At 52.5% G+C, this 10,802-nt stretch overlaps 1 protein-coding gene across 1 annotated transcript; it reads left to right on the plus strand.

Annotated features, from left to right (window-relative positions):
- The first annotated feature begins 737 nt into the window (after window positions 1–737).
- On the plus strand, window positions 738–4,903 carry LOC144511102 (uncharacterized). Its single transcript, XM_078241078.1, has 2 exons — window positions 738–1,601; window positions 4,363–4,903. The coding sequence occupies exons 1-2, from the start codon at window positions 738–740 to the stop codon at window positions 4,369–4,371; spliced, it is 873 nt and encodes a 290-aa protein (XP_078097204.1). The 3' UTR covers window positions 4,372–4,903.
- Window positions 4,904–10,802: the final 5,899 nt, after the last annotated feature.

The raw sequence follows: 10,802 nt of genomic DNA on the forward strand, positions 1-10,802 counted from the left end.
TTAAGACAGAGATAGATAGGTTCTTGATTGGTAAGGGGGGTCAAAGGTTATGGGGGAAAGGCGGGAGAATGGGCTTGAGAGACATATCAGCCATGATTAGGCCGAATGGCGGAGCAGACTCAATGGGCCGAATGGCCTAATTCTGCAACAATATCTTATGGCACCAGAAACACACAGTTGGTTGTGGGTGGGTGAATTGTTCCTCTGCGTCAGTGTAGGCTTAGAATAGAATCCCTACAGTGCAGAAGGAGGCCATTCGGCCCATCAACTCTGCACTGACCAGAATCCCACCCAGACCCTATCCCCATAACGCCATGCATTTATCCTAGCTAATCCCCCTGACACTAAGGGACAATTTAGCGCGGCCAATCCACCTAACCCGCACATCTTTGGACTGTGGGAGGAAACCGGAGCTCCCGGAGGAAACCCACGCAGACACGGGGAGAACGTGCAGACTCCACCCAGATAGTGACCCGAGGCCGGGAATCGAACCCGGGTCACTGGCGCTGTGAGGCAGCAGTGCTAACCCACTGTGCCGCCTGTGATGGGCCAAATGGCCTCCTTCTGCTCTGTACGAATTCTGTTTGCCGAATGGATGCCTTCACCACGACACCGACAGACTCCGGGTCCTCCACGCGAGGGTAAGCGACGCTGTATACCTAACAATCCGTGGGGCCACCGACTACAAAGGGGCCCTCGAGCTTCTCAAGAAGCGACACAACAAACCGCCGAATGAGATGCATGCTCGGTACCTTCTAGCCACTCGACGGCGGCAGCCCGGCGAAACGACGGAACAGTACGCGTGCGAGCTTCAACAGCTAGCCAGAGCCTGCAACTGCAAGTCAGTGTCGGCAGCCCAGTACATGAACGACCTAGCTCAAGATGCGTTCGTGGCGGGAATCGGCTCGTCGTACATCCGCCTTCGGCTGTTGGAGCAAGGTAACCTCGACCTCACTAAAACCGTAGAGTTAGCTGACGCTCTAGAAACGGCCTCCAAAAGTCTGGCGATGTACCCCGACGACCACGTGGAGACAGCGTGGCAGGGGCAGTCACAGACCCCACTTCATTCAGCGGGACCGAAAAACTGCGCGATTGCATTCCCAGCCTCGGACCTGACGACGGCAGCAGCTCCAGGTGGCCCGCGGTGTTACTTCTGTGGGGGGGTGAAACACCCTCGGCAGCGATGTCCAGCTAAAGCGGTGTTGTGCTCCGCCTGCGGCAAGAAGGGGCACTATTCCAAGGTATGCCGGTCCAAACTTCCATCCAAGAACAGCAGTGCGGCGTGTGACTCCCCGGAGCCGGCCTCCTTGTCTTCTGCATCTTCAAGGTCTTCTACCACTTGCGATTCCAGGACGTCGCCATTCCGAACGACGGAGTCGCAAGACACGTGCGACCTGCAGGGGCCGCAGGTTTTGGCGCCATCGTCCACGTGCGACCTATGGGGGCAGCCATTTTGGTCGGCACCGACCGCGAATGACCAGCAGGGCTCGTCATCAACCATCTCAGCTGCCTGCAGTTACGCCCACGAACCAACGGTGGCATCGATCATCCTGGACCAGGCCAAGCCTCACAGACTCGACAAGTCCATGATGGACATACAGGTAAACAAACGCCCGATTTATTGTTTGTTTGACAGCGGGAGCACGGAGAGCTTCATTCACCCGGACACCGTGAAGCGGTGTGGTCTCCAGATTCGGACTGTCATGCAGACAATTTCGATGGTGTCAAGGTCCCGGTCTGTCACCATGCTAGGGAGTTGCGTGGTCAATCTGACGGTGCAGGGCACGGTTTACGAGAACTTCAGGCTCCTTGTGTTACCGCACCTTTGCGCGCCGATACTCCTAGGACTAGATTTTATGGTCCACTTGAAGAGTGTAACCCTGCAGTACGATGGGCCACTCCCTCCGCTTTCAGTGGGAGACCCGCAGCCTCTAAATTGCCCAACGCGCTCCACATGTAGTCTCTCAACGCTTAGGATTACCACACCCTCCCTATTCCAGAATCTCGTGCCAGGCTGCAAGCCCATCGCAACAAAGAGCAGGCGTTACAGCGCTGAGGATCGGATCTTCATTCGATCTGAAGTTCAGCGGCTCCTCAAGGAAGGGATCATCCAACCTAGCACTAGTCCTTGGAGAGCGCAAGTCGTGGTGGTTAAGAATGGGAACAAACCCCGGATGGTCATAGACTATAGTCAGACCATTAATAGATACACGCAGCTGGATGCGTATCCCCTCCCGCGCATATCTGACATGGTCAACCAGATTGCGCAGTAACATAGAAACATAGAAACCCTACAGTGCAGAAGGAGGCCATTCGGCCCATCGAGTCACGTGCGACCTATGGGGGCAGCCATTTTGGTACCCGGCAGTACCGGGTGTTCTCCACCGTCGACTTAAAATCTGCTTACCACCAGCTCCCCATTCGCCCAGAGGACCGACAATACACGGCCTTTGAGGCGGATGGTCGCCTGTACCATTTTTTAAGGGTTCCTTTTGGTGTCACGAATGGGGTCTCGGTCTTACAGCGTGCTATGGACCGAATGGTGGACCAGAACGGACTGCGGGCTACCTTCCCGTACCTGGATAACGTCACCATCTGCGGCCATGACCAGCAGGACCACAATGCCAACCTTCTTAGATTCTTACGCACTGCATCTCGCCTGAATCTGACCTACAACAGGGAGAAGTGTGTATTTCGCACGCGCCGCCTAGCTATCCTCGGATACGTGATGGAAAACGGGGTCCTTGGCCCTGATCCAGACCGTATGCGTCCTCTCCTCGAACTTCCCCTGCCCACTAGCGTCAAAGCACTGAGAAGATGTTTAGGCTTCTTCTCTTACTACGCACAGTGGGTTCCCAATTACGCGGACAAAGCCCGTCCGCTCATCAAGTCTACCTCTTTTCCCCGAGCAACAGAGGCTCGCTTAGCCTTTGCAAGAATAAAAGCCAACATCGCGAAAGCCACGATGCACGCTATCGATGAGTCCATCCCCTTCCAGGTGGAGAGTGATGCATCTGATTTCGCCCTGGCCGCCACACTTAACCAGGCGGGCAGGCCCATCGCCTTTTTCTCTCGCACCCTCCAAGGCCCTGAAATTCGACATTCGGGGGTGGAAAAGGAGGCCCAGGCCATTGTGGAGGCCGTTCGGCATTGGCGCCATTACTTGGCGGGAAAACGGTTCACTCTGCTCACGGACCAGCGGTCCGTGGTGTTCATGTTCAACAACACGTTACGGGGCAAGATCAAGAATGATAAGATCTTGAGGTGGAGAATCGAACTCTTCACCTACAATTATGATATCATGTATCGTCCAGGGAAGCTCAACGAGCCCTCGGATGCCCTGTCGCGTGGAACATGCGCTAGTATGCAGGAGAATCGATTGCAGGCTCTCCACAATGACCTCTGCCATCCGGGGGTCACTCGGCTCTTCCACTTCATAAAAGCCCGGAATCTACCCTACTCGGTGGAGGATGTCAGGTCCATAACCAGAAGCTGCCGGGTATGCGCGGAATGCAAACCGCACTTCTACCGACCTGACAGGGCACAACTCGTTAAGGCCACTCGTCCCTTCGAAAGACTGAGTGTGGACTTTAAGGGCCCCCTTCCCTCGACAGATCGGAACGTGTACTTCCTCAATGTGGTTGATGAGTACTCACGATTCCCTTTTGTCATTCCCTGTTCTGATATGACCGCTGCCACGGTTATCAAGGCATTTTGTGATCTTTTCACCCTGTTCGGTTACCCCTGTTACATCCACAGCGATAGGGGCTCGTCGTTCATGAGCGATGACTTGAGGCAATACCTGCTCTCATATGGGATTGCCTCTAGTAGAACCGTGAGCTACAACCCAAGGGGTAACGGACAGGTCGAACGAGAGAATGCTACAGTCTGGAAGGCTGTCTTACTGGCGTTGAGGTCTAAAGGTCTTCCAGTCTCCCGTTGGCAAGAGGTACTCCCTGATGCGCTCCACTCCATATGCTCACTCCTGTGTACGGCAACCAACGCTACTCCTCATGAGAGAATGTTTTCATTCCCTAGGAAGTCTTCCTCTGGGACCTCATTACCGTCTTGGTTGACGTACTCAGGACCTGTCCTCCTGCGGCGACATGTTAGGACCCGCAAGTCCGACCCTTTGGTTGAACAGATCCATCTCCTCCACGCCAACCCTCAGTATGCCTACGTGGTATATCCTGACGGGCGAGAGGACACGGTCTCGATTCGAGATCTGGCGCCAGCAGGGGGCTTGGAAACCCCTGTCGCTCCCACACCTACTGTTAGGGACCCCCCAACCATTATTTCCCCTCCTGACACGGCGTGGGCAGTATTGGGACCACCACTTAACCCTCTTACTCCCGTGTACAGCTTGCCTGAGTCCAGGAGATGGTCGCCACTTCAAGGCGTGCCCGAGTTCAGCGGATTGTCACCACCTCGTGGTCTACCGGCCCGTGAGGCACTGGAGGAGTCGCTGGACACCGCCTTGGAGAGAACGTCACCGCGATTGCCTGAACTGGTGTCATCGCCGGTGTTGAGGAGGTCACAGCGACGGTGCGGTCCCCCAGACCGTCTGAACTTATAGACTGATGAACAATTGTTCTGTGTTTTGTACCCCGCCGGCCTCTGTTTTCAAAGGAGGGGTGAATGTGGTGAACCATTGTTGGTTCCCACCAGGTAGTGCTGAGCCAGGGTCTGGCCAGTACTATGAGCCTGTCTATATGTTACTGTTGGGGTTAGGGTTGGGCTGTTCTACCTGTTAATATAGTCCTTATGGTACACCCCAATCGGCTCCGCCTCCTGGGAGAGGTATAAAGGTCACTGCTCTGCCTGGTGACCCTTTAGTCTGGGATCGTATACTGTATATGGTAGCTCTGTTATTGTTGGCAATAAAAGCCTTTATTTCCCGAGTACATCCAGCCTCTCGTGTGTTATATCGCGCATCAACTCCCCAAAGCCTGTCCACCATCTACAAGGCACAAGTCAGGAGCGTGATGGAATACTCCCCACTTGCCTGGATGGGTGCGGCTCCAACAACACTCAAGAAACTCAACATCATCCAGGATAAAGCAGCCCCGCTTGATTGGCCCCCCATCCATAAACACTCACTCCCTCCACCACCGATGCTCAGTAGCAGCAGTGTGTACCATCTACAAGATGCAGCAACTCACCAAGGCTCCTAAGGCAGCACCTTCCAAACCCACGAACTCTACCACCTAGAAGGACAAAGGCAGCAGGTACATGGGAACACGACCACCTGGAGATTCCCCTCCAAGCCACTCACCATCCTGACTTGGAAATATATCGGCCGTTCCTTCGCTGTTGCTGGGTCAAAGATCCCTCCCTAACAGCACTGTGGGTGTACCTACACCACAGGGACTGCAGCGGGTTCAAGAAGGCGGCTCATCACCACCTTCTCAAGGGGCAACTAGTCACTGACGCCCACATCCAGTAAATAAATAAAGAAAATAAAACAGACATTCAGTATCTAATAGGAGGATATGTGATATATCGATATAGACATTTATGTATTAAGAGAGAGAGTTTGTAAGCTTTGTATGGATTTTGTTCTTGATTGCACCTCAGAGGCTCTCTCTGTCTCTGTCTCTCTCTCTGTCTCTCTCCCTCTCTCTCTGCCTCTCTCTTGCTCTCTCTGTCTTTCTCTCTCTCTCTCAATCTCCCTCAGCCTTTGTCTCTCTTTCTCTGCATCTCTCTCCCCCCTCTGCCTCTCTCTCTCTCGCTCTGCCTCTCTCACTCTCTCCCCCTCTGCCTCTCTCATTCCTTCCCTCTCTCTCTCTCTCTCTAGCCCTCTGCATCTCTCTCTCTCTCTCTCTGCATCTTTCTCTCTCTCTCCCTCTCTGTGCATCTCTCTCTCTCGCTCTCTCTCTCTCTCGCTCTCTCTCTCCCTCCCTGCCACTCTCACTCTTTTCCTCTTTCTTTCTCTCTCTCCCTTTGCAACTCTCTCTCCCTCCCTCTGCATCTTTCTCTCTCCCTCCCTCTGCCTCTCTCTCTTTGCTCTCTCTCTTTCTCTCTCTCTCACACACTCTTTCTCTCTCTCTCTCTTGCCCCTGCTCTCTCTCTCTCTCTCCCTCTGCCCCTCTTTCTCTCTCTCTCTCCCCCTCTCTCTCTCTCCCCTGCTCTCTCTCTCGCCTGTTCCCTCGCTCTCTCTCTCTCTCTCTCTCTCTGCCCTGCTCTCTCTCTCTCTCTCTCCTGTTCTCTCGCTCTCTCTCTCCCCTGCTCTCTCTCTCTCTCTCTCCCTCCCTCTCTCTCTCCCTCCCTCTCTCTCTCTTTCCCTCTCTCTCCCTCTCTCTTTCTCCCCTGCTCTCGCTCTCCCCTGCTCTCTCTCTCTCCTGCTCTCTCTCGCTCTCTCTCTCTCCTTCCCTCTCTGTCTCTCTCCCCTGCTCTAGCTCTCTTTCTCTCTCTCTCTCGTTCTCTCTCTCCCTCTCTCTCCTGCTCTCTCTCTCTCTCTCTCCCCCTCTCTCTCTCTCCCTCTCTCTCTTTCTCTCCCCTGCTCTCTCCCCTGCTCTCTCTCTCTCTCTCCTGCTCTCTCTTTCTCTCTCCCCTGCTCTCTCTCTCTCTTCCCTGCTCTCTCTCTCTCTCTCTCCCCTGCTCTCTCTCCCTCTCTCTCTCTCCCTGCTCTGTCTCTGCTCTCTTTCTCTCCGCTGCTCTCTCTCCTGCTCTCTCTCTCTCCCCTGCTCTCTCTCTCTCTCTCTCCCCTCTCTCTCCCCCCTCTCTCTCCCTCTCTCTCTCTCCCCTGCTCTCTCTCTCTCCCCTGCTCTCTCTCCCTCTCTCTCTCTCTCCCTGCTCTCTCTCCCTCTCTCTCTCTTCCCTGCTCTCTCCCTTTCTCTCTCTCTCTCCCCTGCTCTCGCTCTCTTTCTCGTTCTCTCTCTCCCTCTCTCCCCTGCTCTCTCTCTTTCTCCCCCTGCTCTTGCTCTCTCTCCCTCTCTCTCTTGTTCTCTCTCTCTCTCTCTCTCTTGTCCAGGCTTCCTGCTTCAAAGGCAAGAGGCTGCCAGTAATTAATATTCATCAATTCATTAATGAACAAAAAAAAAGCCCAGGCGTGCTGTGAATCCAGTGCACAGACACTGGCTGTGACAGTGAGCTCCACCGTCAGTCAGGGCTGTTTGTCAGTCCAGTCTCGCCTCCCTCAACCATTCAATATTTTGTTTTGTTTTACCAGACGTGGAGATTGACACAAATTTTATTCCACCTCTTGGAGGGGGGGGACGGGGGGGGGGGGTGGGGAGAGGGGGGCGGGGACGGGGGGGGTGGGTGGGGGAGACGGGGGGCGGGGACGGGGGGGTGGGGGAGAGGGGGGCGGGGACGGGGGGGTGGGGGAGAGGGGGGGTACATTGGCAAATTGGGCAGTGGATTTAAAAGCACAAATTGATGGATAAGAGTTGATATCGGGGTTAGGGATCGAGTGGGTCGCTTTAATTGCCAATGTTCTCTCTCTGCCAATTCCCTCCCCTTCTTCTCCTGTGCTCTGCCAGACGCCTTCGTGACCAGAGAGCTGCCTCAAACCCGGCCCTGCACTCAGTACAACGCCACATGCACTGGCGCGTCCGCCGCATGTTTTAATGCAGCACTCGATGCAACATGTGACAGTTGAAGGGGCGACGCAATGTAGTGGAGGACATGCCTCTGTCTACATCAACGGGGATGAAGTGGAAATGGTCGAGGGCTTCAGGTTTCTAGGTGTCCCGATCACCAACAACCTGTCCTGGTTCCCCCCATGTCGAAATTATGGTTAGGAAAGCCCACCAACGCCCCTACTTTCTCAGACTAAGGAAATTCAGCATGTCCGCTACAGCCCTCACCAACTTTTACAGATGCACCATAGAAAGCATTCTTTCTGGTTGTATCACAGCTTGGTATGGGCTCCTGCTCTGCCCAAGACCGCAAGGAACTACAAAAGGTTAACACAACACTAACACCAACACTACATTAACACACCGTAACACCACATTCTTCACCCTCTCCTTTCCTTCTCCCCTATGTACTCTATGAATGGTATGCTTTGTCTGTATAACACACAAGGAACAATACTTTTCACTGTATCCCAATACATGTGACAATAATAAATCAAATAAAAGTGTCGTGAATGTACCCAGTCCATCACACAAACCAGCCTCCCATCCACTGACTCTGTCTACACTTCCCGCTGCCTCGGCAAAGCAGCCAGCATAATTAAGGACCCCCACGCACCCCGGACATTCTCTCTTCCACCTTCTTCCGTCGGGAAAAAGATACAAAAGTCTGAGGTCACGTACCAACCGACTCAAGAACAGCTTCTTCCCTGCTGCCATCAGACTTTTGAATGGACCTACCTCGCATTAAGTTGATCTTTCTCTACACCCTAGCTATGACTGTAACACTACATTCTGCACTCTCTCCTTTCCTTCTCCCTTATGTTTGATTTGATTTGATTTATTATTGTCACATCATAGAATCATAGAAACCCTACAGTGCAGAAGGAGGCCATTCGGCCCATCGAGTCTGCACCGACCACAATCCCACCCAGGCTCTACCCCGACATATTTACCCGCTAATCCCTCTAACCTACGCATCCCAGGACTCTAAGGGGCAATTTTTAACCTGGCCAATCAACCTAACCCGCACATTTTTGGACTGTGGGAGGAAACCGGAGCACCCGGAGGAAACCCACGCAGACACGAGGAGAATGTGCAAACTCTACACAGACAGTGACCCGAGCCGGGAATCGAACCCGGGACCCTGGAGCTGTGAAGCAGCAGTGCTAACCACTGTGCTACCGTGCCGCCTAACATCAGTATACAGTGAAAAGTATCGTTTCTTGCGCGCTATACAGACAAAGCATACCGTTCATAGAGAAGGAAAGGAGAGAGTGCAGAATGCAGTGTTACAGTCATAGCTAGGATGTAGAGAAAGATCAACTTAATGTGAGGTAGGTCCATTCAAAAGTCTGATGGCAGCAGGGAAGAAGCTGTTCTTGGGTCGGTTGGTACGTGACCTCAGATTTTTGTATCTTTTTCCCGACGGAAGAAGGTGGAAGAGAGAATGTCCGGGGTGCGTGGGGTCCTTAATTATGCTGGCTGCTTTCCCGAGGCAGGAAAATTAACTCTATGAACAGTATGCTCTGTCTGTATAGCGCGCAAGAAACAATACTTTTAACCGTATCCCAATACATGTGACAATAATAAATCAAATCAAATCAACACTGCATTCTGCACTCTCTCCTTTCCTTCTCCCCTGTGTACTCTATGAACGGTATGCTTTGTCTGTATAGTGCGCAGGAAACAATACTTTTCACTGCACGTGACAATAAATCAAATCAAATCAAACAAGCGATGCAGCTTTCCGACATCTGATAGATTACCCCAACACGACACAATGTCGCATTTAATCAAATGGCGACTACAACAACATCGTTCATTGATGTAGCAACTTAATTGCAGCAAGACATCCACAGGGCAGATAATAAAACCAAAATTGACCCCCTCAAAGGCAGACACAGGTGGTCGAAAGTTTTGGTCGATGGTTTTAAGACAATGGTGGGTGATCTGGGCTCGTGAGTGGGCCTCATTTTTGTACAACTCAACACCGGGATGTGGGGTGGGCCGGTACCTGTTGCCCATCCCCGAGGACAATTAAGAGTCAACCACATTGCAGTAGATCTGGAGTCACCTGGAGGGGAGCACTTCAGCGGTCACGGACATTCAGCCTCTGATCTTCGGGTAAGCGTTCTCCAAGGCGGCCTTCACGACACGCAACAGCTCAGAGTCGCTGAGCAGAAACTGATAGCCAAGTTCCGCACACATGAGGACGGCCTCAACCGGGATGTTGGGTTTATGTCACACTATCAGTAACCCCCACAGCTTGCCTCCTGGACTTGCAGAATCTCACTGGCTGTCCTGTCTGGAGACATTACACATTTCTTTAACCTGTGCCTAATGCTCCCTCCACTCACATTGTCTGTATCTTTAAGACCTGGTTGGTTGTAGAGATTCGCATTCTAATCAGTATTCTGTAACTTGATTTTGTGTCTCTGTGCCCTGTTTGAGAGCAGATTTCCACTCCATCTGACGAAGGAGCAGCGCTCCGAAAGCTAATGGTATTTGCTACCAAATAAACATGTTGGACTTTAACTTGGTGTTGTTAAAACTCTGACTGTGTCACATGTAGGCCAGACCGGGTAAGGACGGCAGATTTCCTTCCCTAAAGGACATGAGTGACCCAGATGGATTTTTACAACAATCGATGATAGTTGTCACGGTCGTCATTACAGAGACTAGCTTTATGTATACCAGATTTTAAAAAATATTTAATTCAATTTATTTACAGGACATGGGCGTCGCTGACCGGCCCAGCATTTATTGCCCATCCTAATTGCCCTTGAACTGAGTGTCTCGCTCGGCCATTTCCGAGGGCAGTTGAGAGTCAACCCCATTGCTGTGGCTCTGGAGTCACATGTGGGCCAGACCGGGTAAGGACGGCAGATTTCCGTCCCTAAAGGACATTAGTGAACCAGATGGGTTTTTACGACGATAATTCCAGATTTTCCTTTTGTTAAGCGAATTCAAATCTCACCATTTGTGGCGGCGGGATTCGAACCCGGGTCCCCAGAGCATTACCCTGGCTCTCTGGTCCAGTGACAACACCACTGCGCCCAGCTCCTCCTTCATCTGAGTGGGCCTCAAGATTAAAATGGGGCTTGTTTAGCCTCAGGGAAGATGTGTGTGTTTTCTTGCCTTTGAAGGGACAACGTAAGAGTACTAGCTCGCCAAAAATGTGCTTCTGCTGCATTAGCTTTTCAGGTGGTTTGGTTCATG

Source organism: Mustelus asterias, chromosome 24 (genome assembly GCF_964213995.1).
Source record: "Mustelus asterias chromosome 24, sMusAst1.hap1.1, whole genome shotgun sequence".
Classification (NCBI taxonomy): Eukaryota; Metazoa; Chordata; class Chondrichthyes; order Carcharhiniformes; family Triakidae; genus Mustelus; species Mustelus asterias.

Coding starts and splice junctions, on each gene's coding strand:
- LOC144511102 (XM_078241078.1), top strand. CDS start 738: ATGCATGCTCGGTACCTTCTAGCCACTCGACGGCGGCAGCCCGGCGAA.